Source organism: Carassius gibelio, chromosome A20 (assembly GCF_023724105.1).
Source record: "Carassius gibelio isolate Cgi1373 ecotype wild population from Czech Republic chromosome A20, carGib1.2-hapl.c, whole genome shotgun sequence".
NCBI classification, from domain to species: Eukaryota; Metazoa; Chordata; class Actinopteri; order Cypriniformes; family Cyprinidae; genus Carassius; species Carassius gibelio.
Window position 1 is genome coordinate 22,455,847 of NC_068390.1, and position 24,148 is coordinate 22,479,994.

General features: G+C 35.7%; 1 protein-coding gene and 1 long non-coding RNA gene across 5 annotated transcripts in view; both read right to left on the reverse strand.

The window, feature by feature from the left end:
* LOC127938493 (calcipressin-2) overlaps nt 1-24,148 on the reverse strand; it is a 66,975-nt gene that overhangs the window by 18,973 nt on the left and 23,854 nt on the right. The window contains exon 1 of one of the 3 annotated variants that reach the window (XM_052535144.1): nt 5,339-5,600. The exons of 1 other annotated variant lie outside the window; for it this stretch is intronic. In XM_052535144.1, the coding sequence (XP_052391104.1) occupies nt 5,339-5,455 (117 nt within the window). In that variant the 5' untranslated portion in view covers nt 5,456-5,600. Of the gene's footprint in view, nt 1-5,338; nt 5,601-24,148 lie in introns of those variants that run through there. One more of the 3 variants, XM_052535145.1, reaches the window with a different exon arrangement.
* On the reverse strand, nt 19,466-23,653 carry LOC127938495 (uncharacterized). 2 transcript variants are annotated; one of them, XR_008148726.1, is made up of 5 exons: nt 23,395-23,653; nt 21,765-21,923; nt 21,528-21,605; nt 19,944-19,995; nt 19,466-19,864 (listed from the first exon to the last, which is right to left on the reverse strand). It is a non-coding gene; the product is annotated as an uncharacterized LOC127938495 (long non-coding RNA). The 2 variants fall into 2 exon arrangements; XR_008148727.1 differs by lacking the exon at nt 23,395-23,653 and adding an exon at nt 22,942-23,182.

The window sequence follows — 24,148 nt, forward strand, 5'->3', positions numbered from 1 at the left end:
AGAGCAACAGCAGTTAAGTGCCCTCATTTAAAGTGGTGGAAATGAACATAGATTCCAAATGGTATTTGCTAGTATAAATTTAATGAGAATAATGTAAGAGAAAGCAATTAGTGCTATGGAGCTCAGAATACAGTATAAATATAATTTCTTTTAACAAGTTTTGTAGACTGGCGGACCAAAATGAAAGCATCCCCTTGACCCAAGTCAATACAGTCACCATATTTAATAAAAACAACATCAACAAAAACAGGCTCAGCACAATTCCAGGCATACAGTGGTGCAATATATTGAACGACTGTAATACTATCCATCACAGCCTAGTTTTCGATGGTGTCCACTCTCACTAAAGTACTATTTTGAGATATTTTATATTTATTTATTATAGATGTATTATATTATCTTTTTTTACAATGCATGCTCATATTCCATATTCCATAGTTTTACATTTACTGTAGATTACATTTGCTGTTATCTAATGTGCACTTGAAGGTTCTGAATCATTATGACATTACAGCATTTATGATTGATTTTAGTTTATACCACTGATCTATATAATGACTGGATTGCTTATTGGGTTCTAAACTGGCATTAGGCAGTGAAGCCACCAGCCTTCTTAATATTCCTCTGAATAAGTTATGATGTGTCACGTGTGCACTTTATTTCCATCTACTTTAGACTATTCAGGAGCTATAGAATTTTACTAGCATTGCAGTTTCCATATGAGTAAAAATGTATGAATTAATTAAATTAACCAACAAATCATTAAATCTTCAAAATGCATACTGTTGACAACATCATTGTTGAAACGTGTACATAGTCCACACTGTACGAATAAACACAATATAACAACATAATTCCACGTGAAGCAAATTCAGATATAAAAATTTACAATTTCCTATTAATTTAATATAATTTGTTGAAATACTGGGGAATACCACAGTGGCTTCACTTTTATGACATCATGAACAATCCATTACTCTATTATAGATCAGTGGTTATACCAACAACGCAATCACACGTCACACTTCATAAGGTAGAGACAAAACTAGGTAAATTGCTACATACTGTAGGTTTTAACAGAAGTTGCGTGAGAAAAACAGACATGCTTGATTCGGATGGGACAAAGATCACAAAGTGTGTAAGTGAAACCCAATTTTACCTGACATTCTCAAGAACATGTCCATTTTAGGTGAGAGTGGAGCATTAAAGCACCAGTCCGGGTGAATTATATTAAAAAGAGAGGGAAAATCATTTGTTTTGAAAGCAGCCAAGCAGCCATGTTATTTTATACACATCTTATGGTGACGTGTGGGCTGCTGTATGATCTCAACCCACTAAAGCATGAAATTACTGCGCTATGACACACTCAGTTAGCTTTTTGCTTGACAGATAAAAAGTCCATCAAGGAGAAGAGAGATGCTAAAAATAACACACATTAGTCCAGTGATACATCACTTAACTTCACATCGATATTTGCTTTCCTGCCAAGACAAACCAAAGTGAGTACAAAATGCGTCAGGTGACAATACTAAAATGTAAACTGCAGATATGGCAGGAGACTCCATTAGAATGGAATGATTAGCCTTCCCATCAAGGGGAAAAAAAGAGGTGCTATGCTTTTCCACTTTTCTGTGAGGATGGTGTTGTAGGCACGCAGGCATTATGCAATTACAGCTGTTCTTCACCCAAGCTGTGTGTTAACATTGTGGCTTGAAACGTTCTTAACAGGGGTGGAAGAGAGGAAAACGCAAACTGAGCCTAACCTTAACATTAACCCAGAAATGAATGTCAAATTTAACAGTCCCCTTCTTTTAATCAAGACCAGATCCTCTCCTTACTGGGAGATGAATTAGCGTCAGATGGGGAGGAGAAAAAGTTGAGTTTTTCTTTGCGTAGAGAGACACTATTCATCTTGAACACATCCAGGCCAACTTTGACCTTGGTTAAATATAACTCTTTGTACGACCCAAAGCTGCACTTTGCTTTTCTTAGGACTTCAAGCTTAAATTTTACATGAGAACTGGATATAATACGGTAAAGTAAACAAACAGAGGTTTCAGACCTCTTCACTGGCCTTCTGCATATTTTGTAAAATGTTTTGACCTGCACGATCACGGGACCTAACGCAGAAGAAGAGTGTGGAGCGGGACAACACTTGATGTGCAGGTAGAGACTTGTGTGTGTCAGATCCTGGAGAATAATTAGGGTGTGCACACACTAGGCAATCTTAACCATGCCGAGCGCGTTTGACCCCCAAAGTCTGGTTCGTTTGAGTAGTGTGAATGCTCCGTTCAGCAGTCCCTGCTTCAGTTGGAAGAGGTGGGCAAGAGCGCGGTTCAGTTATATATAGATCAGTGAGTGTGAGCGCTATACGCACCGGAGTGTAGATCTTCTGATACCTGCTGCATGATTGCTGAATATGTCTGAGCGGCAAAAGCGATAATCTGTAAAGCAATATATTGTGAGAGGGATGTTTGTTACCACGTCCCATATAACTCAAAATAATAAACCACAAAGTTAACAAAACGATTTACTCCACTCTGTTGAGTGAGAGCACTTCTCTGCTGTCTTCATGTGCTATCGGAAACTTCCTATTTCCAACTTATTAAGTCATCATTAGGAGCTCCTTGCATTCTTTTCTGTTAAAAACAACAGTGGACAGTGGTTTGTGGATGCTGATACTAAGCCTAAATAATTTGATCGGGAGCATCCCTTCCTGTGCCCATGATTTTTCTGTATGTGTATTCAGAGCCAGTGAGCAATGTACTTTCATAATCATAAAAAAATGTGTTTATTTGACCAGCCCTAATATATATATGTATATATATGTATACTGTAAACCGTTTTTGGTAAATAAAATCAAGCTGATAGAAAATAAAAATGTAAATATAACATTAAACTTAAACATAGACACTTAAATATAGACACTTAAACTTAAAAAAGTGTTGCCTTGCAAACTGAGTAAAATAAGTAAGAAAAAAAGATTTAAAGTATATATAAAAATAATATTAAAAATGACAATAGCACAAACGATGGAAAGATCTTATAATCATGTAAAGATGAAACCACAATCTCGAGAGTCTTCTAGCACAACCAGTAATAGGACTATCAAATGCTTTTTTTTTTCTGACAGCGTTCAAAGGCTGAGAACATGGAAAGAACAAATCTAATATTTACAGTAGATGTCTATTTTGGTGAAATGATATGACAGGAAATGGAATCGTGCTGCAGTGAGTGAGATGCTCTTACTGTTATTAGAGGAAGCAGGTCACCTCCATGGTACCCAGAGAAAATAAATGTGACCTTCTGACTTGCAGCATTCTCAGCAAGGAGCAAATAAATGTGGAAAGCCCAGAAGACCCGCTGCTCTTCCTGCTATTACTCAGCATTATGGCCCAGCTGAAACTGAGCCCAGTCAAAGTGCAGGCAATATGAAACATGTCACAAGAAACTCATGAGGCAGGAAGAGACAGTCACGGGGGATCAGAAACACTGAATGATCTCATAATGGTGAATAGGAGGGACGCATATGGGAAAGATAAATAGGTATCATGAGACTGGAAAATATCGCCATGTCAGTATTCTTGACAACATGAAAACTTGTTGAGTAAGTTTTCCAAAGCCATATGATAGCTTTGTGTGATGCACAGTTCTCAGAAGTATTTATTTAATCTGGAAGTAGAGGTGGGTTAGACAGAGATTATAAATCAGTCACATTTTTGGATTGTTCATCACACAAAGGCAACATATAGCTTCAGAAGACTTGTAATATATAGTGCATGTGGACTCCTTTTTTTGCGGACTATGAATTGTTGTTGTATTAAGTGCAGCTCTTAATAAAAATTCATTGAAATTTTGCAATTTTTTTAGCCCTCCAAAACATTTTGAAAATGCAAACTCAGTTAACCCTGATACACAAGGTGCTGGTTTCTGACACCAACTTGTCACAGGGTAAAGATCAAGAAAGTCAAAAGTATTTACCGTACATTTTTTTAAACAGCCATTCAAACTTTTCTTATTTGCTATGGTGTTTTGTATACAGTACAGAGTACTGTAATTAGGCAAAATCTCTGTCACCTTTTAAGTCACCTTTATTTCTACATGTATATGGTTTCTACAATACAGATTGCTTAAAAGCATATAGTTTCAAAGCTCTGTAATTTCCACCAAGTCATAGTTTTATGTAACAACAGCGGTTCTGCACTTACACAAAAGTGCACATATCATTGTTTGGTCAGTTTTATACCTCTTCGTAAAAAAATTTCAGTGTTCATATTGGTCTGAAAAATGCATTAACAGCCGATTGTTCAAATTAAAATCAGGAAAAATATATATTTAGCAACTAAACATTCATCTTGGTGTGAACACGTCTTAAGCATTTAACTTTGAAAAAAAAAGCCCTATCCTACAGTACATTTTATCCTGATTAATTATAGGTTTCACAAAAAACTAAAACAAAAACAAAACAAAAACAGTAACATTGCAATTAAATTTTACTTTTTAGATTCTTCCATGATGCATAAAAACAAATCCAATCTATTTTTGGATACATAGTGCTTAGGAGGACTTCTAGTCATCTTTAAATAAATAAACTCCTTAGCTACTGACATTCCTTCCATGCATGACAAGCACACAATGCATAAAAAAACTGTCAGTAAATGTAGTAGGGACAGAAAGATATGCCATAGATCCATGTGGCCCTTTTAAATCTGACCCTGTTTGCCAAACTCGAATATTTACTAAATTACCAAGTACATTATCATGTTGGTCAAACAGAACACATTCCACTGATTCCAGAGGGTGCAATGAAGCATTACAAACACCCATCCAAATGAAGGATGTGGAATCATTGATGACCTTGTAAGTCTGACAGAGTGCATGGTGTGAAAGATGAGCATGTCAAAGACTTCAGAGAGTGATGGTCAGTCGGGTAAGACCGTGACGCACAGAGATTAAGTGCTGTGTGAATGAAAAGAGCTGTGACAACAAGCATATGACTCAAGCAAAACCTCTTTGCACGAAATATAAATAACCACACTAGGTAAAATTATTAGATAGACTATAATTTAAACAGGCACGTTTACAAACCCAATCACTTGAAAGACAAAATAAAACAGATTTTAATCAATTAGCTTTTCAGTGGCTTCTGAATCTACTGTAATCTGTTTTTTTCTGTAGATATCCACAATGAGGCACTCTAGTCTGTTGCTATATTGACATACGAAGATCGTCTTAACATAATAACCCTTTTTATTTGTACTTCAGAATGAAGGATGTCAATGTGACACAGTCTTAACATCTCTCGAAATCAGCTACGCCAACCCTTAGTCGTACGTACCCCAAACAAGGTTAGAAGTTCCTGCCCTACCTTGACCTCTCGACTGGTGAACACCTCCACGTCCACCGCGCAAGCGATGAGGGTGGAGATATTACAGTCCACACTCCTGGAGGGCATGCTGGGCTCACTCAGATTGAAGGGATGACCGGCCCCTGACAGAGTATGTGTGAGGAGCGCGTCTGAATGCACGCGAGGCTGTGTGTGAGTGTTTGGATGTGCTCTGAAGACTCCGCTGTAACTCTCAGAGGTGCGGGAGTGTGTATGTGTGTGCGAAAACCCCCACCCTTCCTCTCCTCCTCTCTCTCACTCAATCCATGCAGTGACATCACTGCCTCATTTTATGAATGCTCACTTGCACTTGCACACACCAGAGCTGTTTTTTATTCATACGTCATGTCTTTTCCTTCTTATTTTGTCTTTTGTAGCTGTTCTTGGATCCAAAAACAGTTTTATGTGGCTAGAATGTGTAATGCAATAACATATTATTTTCCCCCCTCTCAGTTGATTCCATTTTCCTTCTGATAGGGCAAAGGAAGACAGGAGAGTGACTCAGCACTGCAGATTAATATATAGTCACATCACAGACACACTAGTGAGCAGATGGGAAAGAGAGCTCTAGAACACCAAGAGAGAGAGAGAAAGAGAGAGAGAGAGAGAGAGAGAAATATGAGAAAGTCTGTGGATCCAAGACGGATATATTATTAATATATTACTCATTTATGTAACATCATTCAGCATGCAACAAAAAGGCATAGGGGAGTTTTCCAAATATAGGTGGCTATTTTGGTTTCTGCAGCCTGACATCACACTGTATTGATGTTTGTATAACAATGTATTAAAACATAATGTAGTACAAAACACTTGTGTTTAGTTGCAAATTACTGCAGGCTGAAGGGGACTTGTCAGATTATTATTTCATTTTCGATAATGACTGGTACGATGTAAATACTTAAGGCTAGATATATTGAAAATTAACTGTAATTTCATTATAATTTTATAGACAATAAAGTAATTAAAGGTTTTCTAAATTCTATGATATGTTACATTAGTATTAAAATGGATGTGTTTATAGGAGTGCTAAGATGTTTCAACCTCATCTGATTTTAATTTCAGTAGCAATAAGTAAATAATAATTTTGATTAATTTTTGTGATGAAAATATACTGTATATTTTAAGGAACTTTAAGCTATGGTACAAATGCCTGTTGTTTTTTTCATATAGATTTTGCCTATTTTACCTACAACTATTAGATAGAATATAAACAAGTCAATGGATATGACATCAAATTAGTTAGAAATATGGCAAGGAGATATTAGAGAAAACATGAAACTTGCACGCAGCCTATGTAGGAAATTGGTTGGCTGCGACATTTAATACATTGAACAAACAAATTTGACTGCTAAATGTCAGAACTTGTCCAATGATAATCAGAATCCAGATAACAGAGGAATATAAAGCTGGGTAAGAATGGAAAAACAGAGACAGAACGGGGACAAAAACAGATATAGAGCATGTGAGCTACAATCGGAAAGGTCAGTGGCCGTCCTAAATGAAGCATGCTTAAAGACTCCAGACAGTTGAGTCATCATATTGTCTGCACTGCGTGCCTAGAAGATCGTGTTTACTTTTCCAGCACTCTGAGAGCACTGATAGAACGGACCAGTACAATGTATGTTCCATTGTCCTTTCTCGATGGAAGCAATGGTTTTATCAGAGCGAGTCAATAAACAGCTTAAATGACTCTGGCACTAAGGCAACCTTGAGAGGGGAAAAGGCCTCACTACATAACACCTGGTGCAGAAAAGCCCAGATGGAAGCTGCTAATCTAAGCAGGCTTGACAATAATGGATGGATGCGAGGCTCCTGGTATATACGCCAATTGGGCTAGCTGATAGTGACTGTGCAAATGGCATGAGGGTCCTTGAAGATGACAAGGCTAGAACAGAGTAATACTTCCTGAGATGCCATGAGACTTTTCTAATTAAGAGGAGAGGACACCATCTGTAACACACACACACACACAGACACAGGCACACTGTTAGATGGATTGGATGCTACGCCATGCACTACAGGAGATTTTTTAAGTTTGTGTTTGAATATTTAGTAATAAACCTCAAACAAATATTTTTTTTCTACTTATAATCAATGTCTTTTAGTCAGTTTTATGTAAGCTTTATCATTGTACTGATAATTCGATTGCATAATTTACACTAAAGAAGCTGAAATAGTTTTTTTTTTTTTTTAATGTCTATGTAGAAAATCCAATGTCTGTGGGGAAAATGAAAGGGAAAAATACTTCAGGAAATCACTGAAAAAGTGAGTTGTCTCTGTCTCATTTTCACATCATCTGGATTATCAGAGAGGGTAATAGCCAGAGCTAGCAAACAGCACACTGTAAATAATTTGTGTTGTTTTTACAGTATTATTACTGTATTCTCAGGTTTCTTGCTGTGTACTGTGTACAGAATGGTATTGTAGATTTTCATGGTATTGGAAAATATTAGCTTACTGTAAATGTACATACAGTAGTACTAAATGACTGCGAAAAACTACCACAGACCTCCTCATCACATCTCTGTGACAGAGTCATTGTGAATATGAAAGCCCACTTGAGTGTGGTAGGTTAATTTTCAATTATGACTTTTTTTTATAGCTTTATACGTTTTATTCTGATGTTATTTGCAAGATATTTGCAAGCTTCCATAAGAATATGTAAGGAGTGCCCAGTTTACGAGTCAAGCTGTGCTAACTGTCCTTCTCCTCCTGCAGCAAAAAAAGCTGTGTTGACTAGAATTTTCCTCCCGCAATACGCTGGCAGAATTGTGGGGAGACTTGTGAAGACGAAAAGCTGTACAGGTATGTTAAATTTTTAGGTCAACTTGTAATCACATGTAATCAGCTTATTTGTTTTATACCAATGTTATTTGCAAAGTATAAATAATTTTGAGTTAATAAATGTCTGTAAGAACATTGGGGTGGACTATATTTTTGTCCTTTTATTATACTAATGATGGTATTAAAATGTGGATTCAGGAGTCAGGACACCATTGAAGGCCTCGATGTGAAATGCAATTTTTTGTATATGGACACATAAAGTTTCACTACAGCTTCTTTATAAAATTATTTATATTATATGACCAGAGCAGTCACGCCAGACATCCTTTAAACTACCTTGGATTTCGAGTTAAAGCTGCTTTGAGGAGATTGTGACTCGTGGAACTATTCTGAAAGCTGATCTTTCCACACTGTTTTTCTCAGTGCATGTCATGGAAATGGTGCTGTGGCTAGTCTGTGTGCCCAGTCGGTTTTGACATGTTTCTTCTAGTTTCAGTTTACAGTTTTTTAATGCTTTCTTGAACTAGGTCAGGCCATTGTTTCTATACAGTTCAAGGGGTTGTAGGTGGTCTATTCCTTCCTTTTAGCTCAATAGTTTGCTGTCTCTACATGCCAAAAGGGTCATATAATTTGCAGCATGCTATCTTTGCACTTTGATCCCTTACTAGACAAATATGATGAATTCTGCATTGGTAAAGCATGTTCTCAAAAAATAACACGCTTTGAGTGCCCTAAGAAGGTGTGCCCTTCCTCATCATATAGATTTGTGACATTTAAATATATAATGACTAATGATGACTAACTAAAATTAAAAAATGTTTTTTAATATTATTAATGAAAGTGTGGGGAAAGAATGGGGGTTTTCCTTGTGACATTGTTGGAAGGAGACCAATGTAAAAACTAAAAATAGTATTTAGCTGAACTGCATGTTCTGAATTGGAGGAAGCTATGGATTCAATTTAAAAGGTTAAAAGTCCTTGCAGTTTATGAGTTTTGTAAACACATTGTGAAATTCATTTCATGCCAAGGAGGATGCAGGAGTTCAAAAGGAAGCAGCAGATAGTTTTGCCCAGTTTAAAATCGTTATTTTACCATATATATATATAAATATATATCAATATTTTCTGCTAGTTTTTTACATTTTCATTGTTCAGTTTTAGTAATTTTGTTGTGCTTTTGTCATTTTTATTAGTTATTGTTTTTTCTTAAGTACAATAATATAATATGCAACACTGATTAAAAGCATAGATTTTGACCAATGAGATTTTACTGTGGACAGGACTACGTGACAACCTAAAGGTGGCTAACTGTGTTGCTGTGCCATCTTCAGATAATCAGCACTGCAAGATTTATCATTTAGGGCTTTGTTGCATTGTACCTGGCAAGGACAGAGTGTTAAGCACAAATTGAATCAACAGTTTTTCGTTCAGAACATGATTACTCTGCTCACTTACACATCAACTGATCATTTGCTGAGTAAACATGTTCTCATATTGACCAGCAGGCATTTTTCCACTTTTCTGCTTTAAAGTAAGTCATGATACAAATCGTTTTCTTCCTGCTCTGTTTTCACATTAACATTAGCTCATGCTGGAGCATCAAGTAATCTCAGACAGGGCAGGAGACCATGTGACATAATAAATATGGACTCTGACTGACAGTGATGCAGACATCCCTTAGTCATCCATTACTTTCATTCTCTCTCTCTCTCTCTCTCTCTCTTTCTCTGTGTGTGTTCATTCTCTCTCTCTTTCTCTCTCTCTGTGTGTGTGTGTGTGTGTCTTCATTCTCTCTCTCTCTCTGTGTGTGTGTGTCTCAGGGGTAGGTCACACTCTACAGGTGCAGAATAGCAATAGCAGTGGCAGTATTCCAGAGACTCTAAACCAATCTATCTGGGCTTTGTTATGGAAATGCTGTAATCCTCAGTTTCATCCAGCACAGCGCTGAACACAGTCTGCAATAAATTCACATACACAGACTCAGCACTCAGACACATACAAACTATGCAAAAATAAATCATTCAGATTGGCAGAGATAAGAAATGCGATGGTAGAAGTCGACTTAAAGTAGATGATGATGGATGCAGTGCAAAAAATGTCAATGGTAGTGTGTACAGTATATACATATATATGTGTGTATGTGTAAAATAATTTCATTAAGCAAGGATGAAAATTATAATATTCTGAACCTCGTATTCATTAAAGAATCCTGAAAAATGTATTATGCTCTCTACAAAAGAGCCTCTTATGATTTCAGCTTTGCTATCACAGGAATACATTACAAATTATAATATAAATAATAAAGGTAGAAAAATAAATATCCCTGTCCCAGTCACTAATTACAATTTATGAGAATTTATGTAAAACTGCTAGCACAAGATGCACTTTGGAACATATTCATTTAATAATGTTAGGTAACATTATAATTTGGTTTTACACAAAATGCTAATTATTTTTATGTGTTTCCAGACAAAAACACATGCACTCACACATTCACACTCCATTTGTAAGTGCTGTTATCATTAGATATACCTAAAGGATATTCAGGTGGCCAGATGTCCTTTATTTCCTCTCTGGACATGTTTAATTTGATGAAGCAGATAGTGTTCGTGCGTCTGCCGGGAGCGGCTAGAGAGAGGAGATTATTAGCCCAAACTGAAACCACCTAAATATACTGCACAGCAGACTCCTGTGTGTGTTCAAATGTTAAACTGATGAAGATGAAGAGAGATGAAGAGTGCGTGTGAGAATGATGATCCGAGTTACACTGACCTCTCCAGGGAATGTTGAGGTGACAGAATAAGGGAGAGAGGGTGTTTAGAACAAGATGGCAGCTAACTGAGCATGTATTTGAGGGATAGATATAGACTAAGGATAGGTTTGAAATGGCATACTAGCATATTATCACTCTTTTTGCACTTTCTGTATATTTTACAATTTTGGGGAAATTTTATGCAGGGTACAACCAAAGAGCACATGGTATTATCATACAATACGTGTGTGTGTGTTTCTGGGTATCACTTTAATCACTCCATAAAAGGAATTAATAATTCTATAAAAAGAGATTTCTAATAAAGATTTCTGACAAATCTGGGGTATTTAAGAACCAAAACTTGTGTAAAGAAGTTATAAATATTTATTCAAAATAATTTTGGTTACATGTAAAATTAATAATATTCAGCACGGATGCATTACATTTTACAAAAGCGACAATATTAATAAATCAAGTGTATTTAATAAATTATATTTCAAATCATTGCTTTTAAACTTTCTGTTTATCAAAGAACCTGAAAAAATATCTCAGTTTCCACAAAAATATTCATAAATACCATTTTCAACATTAATGATAATCAGAAATGTTTCTTGAGCACCAAAGCCTTGGCGAGCATAAATTACTTTTACCGACCCCCAACTTTTAAATGATAGTGTATATGTAAAATGAAATATATTTTCATGACAGAAAAAAAAAAAATTGTATTTTATTTTTTTAACTGCAGGCATATCATTTGAAGCAATAAAAATGGCTGGTGTACAATACATTATATGCTGTACAGTAAGCTAGTATTCCCTTCCAAATATAGCCACAGAAAGGAAAAATAAATGGGAAACAAAGAGACAAGACTGTTCAAAATGAAAGAGAGCAGTGAAGCAAGGGGACAAACACACAATGAGAATGAGAGGTAGGTGAGGAAAGGAAGAAGAGAGAACAGCAGCGAGCTGATTAATGGCACTGCTGATGAAAGGCTCGTATTGACGTCAGACACACAATAGACGGAGAAGAAAGAGAGAGAGAGAGAGAGAGCGAGGGAGAAAGCCTTTCACTCTGTAGCTCATACACCATATTCACAGAATATATGGACACATAATTTCATTCAAGTAGACAATGTTACATTCTCTCACATTCAGCACGGTTTAAAAGCAGAATGAATTTCTCTTTGATGAGCACTCTACAAGATCCTTTTCATCCTGAATCAGCTTTAAGACTGAATTGTGAATTAAAGAAGCTTATAAACTGCTACTTTGCTCAGAGTTGTAGCCTAGCAGTTGCTCCAATACCCTGAGCTATGATGCTAGTCAGCTAATATATCACCAGCTACACTATTTATAAGGGATGGTGCCAAATAAAAGCTTTGCTATGAGTACAATTATTACAGATTAAAGATTTCTCTGGTCACAACTATGTCTCTTCTGCTCACAAAGGCTGCATTTAATTGATCAAAAAAGAGAGTAAAAACTAATAATGTGAAATATTATTATATTTAAAATATATATATATATTTTTTTTTTTACTTGTAATTTATTCCTGTGCTGGCAAAGCTGAATTTTCAGCAGCCATTACGCTAGTCTTCAGTGCCACATGAACCTTCAGAAATCATTCTAATGTGCTTAATTGCTGCTTGTTATTATCAGAATTTGTGCAGAGCAGTTGTGCTTTTTTATATTTCTGTAAAAAAACTGATACATTTTCTCAGGATTCTTTGATGAATAGTTCTATTTTTGCCTCATATGGCAAATGTAAAAGAATAAAATGCAATTTTTTTTATTTTTTTTTTACATATTTTTATTTTGCCTGTGGATTAACCTGTCTGTGATTAGGTGAAATGTATACACACAAAAAGAAGACATACAATTATTTTATGCAAAATGACTCATTCAAGAGTCATAACCTCAGTCTTGTCATCTAGAGCTGCCTAATACACCATGACCAATGCAGTTTAACCTTGGCCATCTTTTCTGCTAGTAATATTCTCATTCTCGTGACTTGACATTAATCTTTTCTCTGAACACATTCTCAAGGTCAAAGCGCTGCCTTGTCTGGCCTGTTGTGGGCAGCAGAGCCAGACGGTTAACCTGATGACATCAGAGTACCAGCAGAGTGTGTGTGTGTGTGTGGGGGGGGGGGGGGTGCTGCGTATATCACCTACTTTAAGAATGTCATGTCTGATAGACCTCTCTCTGTGGGATCAGGGCCAATTTCAAAGAGATTAGGAACAATTTCGATGGGATTTAGTACATTTCGTATTGGATTTTAGCTGACCCAAAGAACAATTTATGACTGGGATTATATAGAGATAAAATTAGGTTGTGAGCAGACTCCAAAAAAACAGACAGATGTGTTCAACTTAAGAAAACCAGAAGAGATTGAGAAAGCTTAGCTAAGAGATAAGAGTTCTTGATCAAGACAGAAAAATTTTTAGAATTAAAAAATATGTTAAAGATATATATTAATACAATAAATAAATTATTGTATTAATATATATAATGTATATGTATACACACTAGAATTCAAAAGTTTGGGGTCAGTAGTTTTTTTTTTTTTTTTTTAAAGAAATTAATGAAAAATTCGGATTATTGTAATTCTGTTATTGATAAAAAATGACAGTACTAGACATTTATAAAGTTACCAATGATTAGTATTTTAAATACTGTAAATTCTGTTCTTTTGAACTTTCTATTCATGAAAAAACTCATGTGAGACTGAAGACTGAATAATAATGCAGAAAATGCGGATTTTTTTCATCATAGGAAAAAATTACATGATTAAAATAATAATAATAATAATAATAATAATAATAATAATAATTAATTGCAATAATGTTTCACAATGTCTCTGTTTTTCTTATTTTCAAATAAATAAATTCCTCCTTGGTGATCATGAGAGCTTCTTCAAAAAAATCTTTAAAAAATTAAACAAAACTACATCAAATATTAATAATAATAATGATCAAACAAAATACAAATATTACAGTGCCCAAACTTTTGAATGGTAGTGGGTGTTTGTATATATGCAAGCACATTTAACCTGTTATTGGCTCTCCGAAAAGACCCGCCCCCTTAGTTGCTATGTCCAACAGTCCATGGCACTTTCATGCAACACACCATGTTCTCATGCAGTGAAAGATACACTGCAGAGCAAAGAGGACACTGACAAAGAACCAACAGACAAGACCGAGCAGATTACTTTTGGTACGAAACAGTGTCAGCTTTGTCATTTTTTAAAGAATTTAAAACGAAAAATACTATTTTATATTTAAATTAGGTATGGCAGGACGAAGTTTGTCGCGTTATCCTGATTTGTTGGAAAAAATAGATTTCAGTACCATTCTGAAATGGTGAAATGTTCATGACCTTTCAGAAAATTACAGAAATTCTCTTACGATTTATGCATAAACGCAGTTGGACTTTGTTAGTGGACAAAGTAAATAAACAATTGAGAGCGTACAAGAGTTTATTTTCTAAAAATCCACAGGTCCAAATGTGCCCATAGTTGAAGAAATGCCCATAAACAAATCTGGGTCTGATGTGGTCAATGCTGCTCGCTGATGCACAGGATGTTTAAATTCATGCAGGTGCCTATATTTTGACAGAGTGAATCTGTGCTCTAAAGTGCTTTTTAAAGTTCTTTGCCATTTGCAATAGTGTTACACATTGCTCGGCACGTACATCGGAACACAATCACACACGCACAAGCACTTCAGATTTTTACCAGGAAAAGGCCTATTTACACAAATGATACCTATCTCCAAATAAAACACAACAGCTGCACAATCGACAAACACAACAGCTGACTTCCATAAACACACACACATGCATGCATTCATTCTAAAATGAACTCTCTCTGTGTCTTTGAAGCTGTGACAGGCAGTGGAACTGCATTAACCACTTGGCGGCCGAGTGGTGACACTAAAGGACTAACGTGGTGCAGTGACGCCTGCTTGCCTGCACATGAGTCACGGTGGCTCTGATCCGAGCTCTGCGGCGTGAACGCCGAACATGGCAGCCGGGCCATACAACACCAGTCAAGCATGAGACAGCCAGTGTGCCCCTAACAATCAGGGGCATCACTGCCTTGCAGGCCTGATGTGGGTTTACGCTCTCCTTTATGGCACAGTTCCTGAATCATCTCAAACACATGGAAAGATACTGGGTCTTGCACAGTAAAAGAGCGCTCACAGCTATTTCTAGAAACAGATTTCAATGCCAAATGTATAAATGTAAATGCAAATGAGTGTTGACGGATCGTGCCAACAAGTGGACATGTCCAGCAATGCGACAAAGTTGAGAAATGTTTATCTTTATGCAATTGTGCAGTGAAGTGATGTTGGAAATGTAGAAAATGTGAACTGGACTAATTAACGAAGAAAAAAAAACTATAACATTAACGTTAAGAAAAATGTATGCTTTTAATGTCTAAATCAATACTTGAAGAACTCTGCAACAGTGAAAATAACTGGTAGCATTGGTCTAAAATATAAGTTACTCAATATTAACTAATTGTTTGTTGTAGTTATTAAATACAGTATCGCAAGTATGGCTTGCATGAAAAATATGAATGTACATTAACTCTCTCTCTCTCTCTCTCTCTCTCTCTCTCTCTCTATATATATATATATATATATATATATATATATATATATATATATATATATATATACACATATATATTATTTAATCTCGCATGCTATATCTCATGAGATAAATATGAATGTACACTAACCAATGATCCATTTGTTGTTGTTATTATTTTGTAAATGTGCTTTGTTGGTAAAAACACGATCATATGAAATATCATTGTATATGATTCATAAATCCTTCCTTACATAATTTGTATCACACTGAGTGCAACGTTTTACATAAATAATTTTTTACCAGACAACACAAAGATCTGTGCCCATGTTTAAAAAAATTCATCCATTGTTACCAAATGCTGAATAAATAAATAAATAATTGCAGGTCAGCAAGAACAGTATGAAAACAGAATTTATTATCAACAATAGTCTGAAAATAGATTTGACTTCTGTCATCACATCACTAAACTTCCCATTCAGCCAAGTTCCTGTCAGCTATATTTGGACCCCACTGACACCAGTGGAAACCAAATGCACTTGTTGCATTTGCATTGAAATGAGAAGGGAGATCTGGCAGTCCTTCACTGTCAAGTGTTTATTGGTCTGGGCCCGTGACCGAGAATTCAATCTCATCAGTGCTATTTTGACTGCATGGAGAAAACTCATCACTTCGGCTTATTTGAAGAGAAAATGAGCATTGAGCACTGTCAAATAAACCAGTTCCAGTTCTGAGTCCCAGACTCCCTGGGAAAACAGAGTGGTCTCCATGTCTGTCTCAAAAGTTAAATATGGAACATTTGGAAAATTGTGATGTACAGGTCAGGTCTGGACAGGTCAGTCTTTTTTTTTTTTTTTTATGTATCTCTTATATAATCTCATATGTGTCTAATTAAAGACTTTCAAAGATAAGATGTACACTTCACGCAATAATTAGGATTTAGGACCAGGACAAAAACACCTTATCTCAGAAGTGTTCAGAGGTTGGTGTGGCCCATTACTGGCAGTTGCTCAAGATCATCATGCTGCATCATAATGAAGTCAAAGCTGTGATCTAGAATCCGAACATGCCATGTCTCCATCCATACACAGATAAAGATTAGCAAAGCCCATACGTCATTATCAGTAGATAATCCTCCACCCCAAGCCCAGGCTCTCTGCCTTGTTATTGTTTGAATAAGTTCTTCCATTTCATTCCTGTCGACTGAGTTATATTTAGATACCTGTACTTAGAACGACAGGACTGGAATTAACAAATCTGATTGATTGAGTTATCAGTGGATTAGAAGAGTATTTTTATATTTTCTGTGAAAGGTAATTTGTTCTGGGATATATTACGGATTGACTAAGAATGTAAAGCCTAATAACTGACCTGTTTAAAAAAAAAAGAAAAAAAAAAGACATTTTTGTACTGAAGAAAGAGTGCTTGTGCAGATAAGAAAGACTATATAACTTAATTTTTGTGGATAGCACTTTGTTAAACTGAATGGGAAGTAGTTAGTTAAAAAGATGCATGAATGTTTGTGTGTTTTTGAGCCACAAGTTTGCTGATTGTTGCTAAGCAACAATTTATTTCCAGAAAAACACAGGAAGGACAAAGCTGTTCGCCACAGTGCTGTCAATATCAAATGTTTTATGGTGACTTTGAGTCTAGCTTGCGGACAACAGTTTATAGTTTTTATATTTAACAAAATAACACTGGATGCCAGGAAATATAATACAGTCACATTTTTTCTGGACATTACTGATTCGATTTTGAATGTATTATTGATTCTGAACTGCAGGGGGCATGATATCAAACTCTTGTTTGCTATATAAATACATTTATATAATCAGGACAACAGAAGAGCCTCCTCCATTTAAACTGGTGTAGCCTTAATCAAGTGGAACAAGGTGGAAGTGTTTGTCAAATTCTGTAGAAGAAATCAAAATACGTATTTTATTTAATTTTCTTAAAAGTGACCTATTATGCCCATTTCTACAATATATAATATAAGTATCAGGTGTCCCCAGAATGTGTCTGTGAAGTTTCAGCACAAAACACCCCATGGATCATTTATTATATCATTTTGAAAATGGCTATTTTGAGAGGAAGCAGAAACACCCTGTTTTCGTGCAAGTATCTTTAAATTCAAATGAACTTCTGCTCCCTGCCCCCTTTTCCAGAATAGCCAGAATTTGGCTGTTCCTTTACAGCTCTTATGTCAGATACTCTGCAAAAAAACAAAAGACAACAACAAAAAAAAATCATCTGTATGGTTTTGATTATTATGTCTATTAGGACTGCACGATATTGGGAAAAAATGACATTGTGATATTTTATTTTTCTGCGATATATATTGCGATATGAAATCTAATAAAAATTTTTCTTACAAACAGAAATGGGGTGATCACACTAACGATAGAACAGTTAGCATGCTTTGCTTGAACTTTTGCCATGGTGCAAGAACTGTTACACAGTTGTCACAGTAGTCTAATCTACATTTCATAGTGCATGTGTGCACTTTCTGGGTGATCACACTTACATTCTCATTTTAAATGATTTAAACATCAGAATATTATTTAAATTTGAGTAAATTATTTGTTTGTAACTTTAGGATATGGTTTGAATTGATAACATATTAACTAACACGAACTTACCACAAGCAATACTTTTATTACTATATTTATTAATCTTTGTTTATCTTAGTTTATAAAAACACAGCTGTTCATTGTTTGGTAATGTTACTTCTCAGTGTATTAACTATGTTAACAAATACTGTACAAATTTTGATTTCAACAATGAAGGCTACAGCCTAAATGTTGAAGTTAACAATGTTGTAGAAGTGCAGTTTAGTAATAGTAAATGTTAAATAATGTAGTTAAATAGTTTAATAAATAAAACATTATTGTAAAGAGTTACATATTTTTTTTAATACACCAATTCAGACGTCTCGTGAGTTCAGTGTTGGACAGGTCAGTTGTTTAAACCATTCATTAAATTGATTCGGTTCAAAGGAATCATTAGTTCGCGATTCAGATGTGTACGGCACGCGTTGTGTAATTATCTCTGCAGTTTAGGATATCGCACAAGATTTGACAACATGGAAAACATTTCATCACTGGAAAGTTTTTTGTTTTTTTTGACACCATCATGTCAATTGATTTTGATTAATATGCACAAGGGAGAGAGAGCAAGACAGCACTCGTGTTGTTTGAAGACGGTGAAAGTGAGCGCGCATATGCGGTCGGGGCTCTCTCGCGCGTGCTCTCTCTCTCTCTCTCTCTCTCTCTCTCTCTCTGTTCATACTTATATGCGCCCTGTTAAACTGACAGGACTTAAAAACACATGCAAATGATAAACTTTCACTCTATGGTGGTTAATCTGCGAATCACATTCGTCAAGGCTCGGGGAGCAGCTGGCCTGTACGGTTAATGAATAACGGATCAACTACGACAGCCTACATCGCACATCCTGCGATGTGACTATCGTGGATTCGTACATCGCGATATCGATGCTTAAACGACACATCGTGCACTCAAAAAAATGACTCTTTAAACTTACTTAAGTCAATTATGGACAGTGGTTCCACACAACCAAATTGTGTTTTGATAACATTAATGGAATTTTTTGAATCTATGCAAACTCCTTGTGTTGTGACAACACAACTGAATGAGGTAGAATCTATGTGAAATAGTAATGTTCAACCAACTCAATTTATTGACTTTGCTTCAACTTAAACTGGTTAAGTTAACTCAACATGTTTTGGTTTATTACAATCTAGCCAAATTTGTTTCACTCTATCAACATAAGGAGGTTTGTTTCAAATTACTCATTTCAATTATGGACAGTGGTTCCACACAATTAGTTCTAGTTACTTTAACACAATATTTTCTTTTTGAAGTTACTCCCTTCAACAAAGCATTTTTTGTATGTTTTGTCTTGTAATGAGACAAAAGACAAGATGTCACAAATGATCAAAGTGTATTTGTTAAACAAGCAATAAATAATTACACACAGTAAAATACAGTTTAAACCACATTACAAAATTACACAAAATAGCAAATACAATTCTAATTGGCATTCATGGGCAACCAATCAAACCTTATTCCAGGAACAGGAAGTGGCTCCAGAAATAACTTCTTCAGTATTCCAAATGTGTACCTGAGTTCAGGAGGGTTGCTCAAGTTCAGTCCATAAATCAGTCCCAGTAACATGGTTTTACAGACTGTAAACTGCTATAGGTCCTGAAGAACTTTATCCTTTAAAACTCCAACTTCTGCTGGACTGTCTTCAATGATGCAGCTTCAAATAGATTCCCATGAGTCTTCTGGATCACCTCCTGACTGCTGGCAACGTCTGTATCCTAGAAGTATTTAAAAGCATGGAGAACTCAAATTATTGTGTATTAACTTTAACAAATAATTTATTAACCTTGAACTCACCATATACTCCATACTGCTAGGGTCTTCATTTGGATACTTCAATTTCATTAGTCTGAAGATGAAAACAACAAAATTTAGCCTTTGTTTTTTTTTTCTAAAATTACATGAAAAAAAGTCAGTCATTCATCTTCTTATGGGAAATCCAGGCAAGCAGTCAAGATGGGATTCTAACAAACATTACAGTGGAAAATGTTACACATCTGGACCCTGTATGGTTAACAACAGAACTGGAATGTTCCCAGACCCAGAAACATAGTAAGGACATCAGTAAAACAGTCCATGTGACACCAGTGGTTCAACCATAATTTTACAAAGTAAACAAAAATACTTTTTTGTTCAAACAAAATTAAAACAGCGACTTTATTCAACAATTCTTCTCCAAATCGCATCTTCCACCATTATCAACAGCACGTAAATAATTCATGCACATGGTGCTGCTGACCTACAACACGCCTGCACTGAGCCTTGATTACACGCAGAGGAAAGCAATGTTCATGCCTCTTGTTACTGTCCATAACGGCAGAATATGTGATTTGGAGAAGAATTGTTGATTAAAGTCGCTATTTTTGTTTTCTTTGCACAAAATGTATTCTTGTACCTTTGTAAAAGTGTGGTTGAAGCATTGATGCCACATGGACTGTTTTACTGATGTCCTTACTATGACTCTGGGAACATTTCAGTTGCATTGCAGCCTTTATGGAGGTTCAGAAATCTCTCGCATTTTCATAAAAATATTAGGGATGCACCAATTGACCGGCCATAAATTGGAAACCAGACGGTTTTTGCTTTAAATACGCAATTGGTAATCGGCCGGTCTTTGGAATTTTTTTCAGCCGATTTTTCCGGAAGTGCGCCCGCGTGCTCCGACTACATTACTTCTGTGTGAAAGCAAACACATCCCGGGATTGATTCCAGCATTGAACTCGGGTCGGGGACGTAGTAACATTGCTGGGTTCAATCCCGGGACAAGCGCTGTGTGAACAAAAGCCAGATCTAATGCCGTGTCGTAGTGATGACATTATCGTGTGACTCTTTTACTGGCTGTTTTGAAGGAAGATCAACGTTCACTGAAAAAAAAAAAAAGTGCAAACTGTATGAAGCAGAGATCAGTTAGTTCCTCACTTTCCACGGTGACACCGAGATCGTTCGCCAGATTCAGTGAAAGTATTACATGCCTAATGTTTTCGACTCGTACATTACACGTCACGCCCTGATGTCACGTGTCGTTACGGGATCTGTATTTGCCGGAATCGCAGTGTGAAAGGGTCTTTATTGAGCTTTCCCTCAATTTTGGACTGTAGACTGTGGACTGTCCTTCCTTCTTGTTTGTTGCTTAAAGATGAAAAAAAAAAAAATCGTCCAGTTTGCTTGTAAAAGAAATCGGTATCGGCCATGAAAAATCATGATCGGGGCATCCTTAAAAAATATCATAATTTGTGCTCTGAAGATGAATGATGGTCTTACGGGTTTGAAACGACATGAGGGTGAATAATGACATGTTTATTTTTGGGTGATCTAGCCATTTAAACACACCTGAACCAGCTAATCAAGGTTCTTGGGAATTTTAAAACAAAAAAGTCTTACCTGAAGTTCCAGGCAGGTGTGTTAGAGCTGAACCCCACAGAACACTGGCTTTCCTAGAGCAGGTCTGGACACCCCTGCCTTGCATCAAAATAAATCTATCAGTTTATAGATATACCACATATTTTGTATTTATTGTATTAATAAACCTTATCTTATCTGTCTTTTTTGTCAATTTCCAGTAACCAGTGAGAGAATAATGTTTTAATACAAGGTTGTGTTGAGTGCAGTTGTTCTTACCTGTGTAGTGGGCACCAAGAGGGTTTCAGTATTTGTCCAAGGTCTCTTCTTCAGTATGAAAACATCTTCGTAAATTTTGCAGTCCGAATCAAGTTTGGCAAAGATTGTTGATTCTAATGGGCCTATGGTAATTCTGGATGTCTCAAATTCTGCACAAACCTGTACACATGAAGTGCAATGTGTTACAAAAAAAAAAAAAAAAAAAAAATTGAACAGCAAAAACCAATTCAATGATCAAAATATTAAGTGATTTATTTGTGTGAGTGATGAATAGTGTCATGTTTACCATTCCTAAAGGAGGACCTGATTACATATCTGGAGCATATGTATAATGTGAACAGCTCAGAGTAGTGTCCGGTTTAAAGTCATTGTATGACCACACCGCCATGTTCATAAACAAAGCTTCAAATACTCCCACTGTGCTGAGCCAGGGCTCTCAAAACTCGGTCAACATCTCATGGTTGGACATTTATTGATTATTTATCTTTTAAAATTAGTTAAAATATACATATTATAACAAATAAAGGTAATTACTTACACTTTTTAAAGTCATTATGTATTACTAATACAATTAATTTATACAAATATATTTGGCACACAAAATGAGATAAGAGAGAAACTCCTATTCGCCATTTGATTAGTTATATGAGGAAGTAGCTGAATGACAAATCATTCTGTCTCTTAACATCTCTTATTGTAAGCCATATGTATAATATAAAGTAAAGGTAAGTGATAGGACGTTTTATTTTTGGATAAACATTTTATTAATAAATACAATCTCTCTTAAAATACCTTATTGGGTTATGATAATCAAAACAGTTTGGTTTGATCTAGCGCAGAACTAAGACTTTAATGAAATATTTCCCCCACTTATAAAATGATTTTATTATTAGCTAGCTCCATACCGGAGAGCTGCTTTATAAAAGGAAATCAAGTTATAATTCTAGCGACACTTACTCTGTATTTTCATGTTTAATATTGAAAAGCTATCGATTGCATAAAGGACTGTTATATAAATAAACGTGACTGGACTTTTCTTTACTGGAGTGCCTGGAGAACCTCAGAGTTCGTGCAAACATCCATATCTCTGTGTTCTTAAGAGCTGCTTTTACATCGCGGTCAGTTTTTTGTTGTGTTTATGCAGTTATTGAGAGGAAGGCGTGCAGTATATATTTACATATTCATCCAAGGTTCGGATCGGGTCGGTTTGCCTCAAACTGAAGTGCTATCTTCTTCTTTTGAATTGAATCAGGAGAGTGTATTACAATCTTGCGCTACAGCGCCACACTGGTCAAACTGCATTAATGCAGGCTTTCAAATCAGGCAGATACGAGATCAAACCACTAACGTTACTCAAAAACATTTGCTGAAAATTTTATTTTTATCGTCGACGTTGTCGATAATGTCGAGTAATTGTTTCAGCCATAGTGTATATATATATATACTAAAGTAAATACATTACAGAGAGTCGTGCGCTTTCACATCTCCCAACGCTTCAAAATCATCTATTAACGGTGCAATAAACCGATTACACAATACTAGACTGCAAAACAAAAGCACCTCAAAACAGAAACTCTAAGAGAAATTAAAGACTTTGACTTAACACAATAAAAACTTTAGATTTTCTTACCTGACTGATACCTCTTGCTCCCCTCCACACCGTCATCAAATGCGTTGGAAATCGTCACTTCCGGTTTTTTTTTGAATCACGAAATTAAACCCTTTACGTTACTTTAACGATTGATAATTAAGTAAAATTTAAAATTAAACATTTTAAGTTGATTAAACACAATACAATTGTGTTTTGTCGGAAAACTAAATATATTTGTGTTGTTTTAACAAAACATATATGTGTAAAACGAACAGTGCCGGAAAACCATTTTTTTGAGTGTGCAGCCCTAACGTCTATCATGCTAAAATCAAGTGTTTAAAGCCATATTAGTTTAAACTTCTGATACAGGGTTTTCTGAGCACACACATCTGAAGCATGCGCACACAAAGCATCTGTCACACAGCATACATGTACTAAACTAAGTTCTTAATAAATGTCTTATTGTGCTTAAACTGTCAAATACACAAAAGTTTATGTTAAAACACAACAGCTGGGAAAGAAATCTCATGTTTGTATTAGATCTGTATGGCAGCAGCATAATATACAGTAAATAAATAAATCCTGCTCTCTTGTCTCCTCTGAGATTGGGACTCTAAATAGTGTTCTGTGCTCATATGTGCAGCTAACGATAGAACAGTTAGCATGCTTTGGTGAACGTTTGCCATGGTGCTAGAACTGTTACACAGTAGTCTAATCTACATTTCATAGTGTATGTGTGCACTTTCTGGGTGTGTTTTTGTATGGTTTTCGCAATATACAAGATGTCAAATCA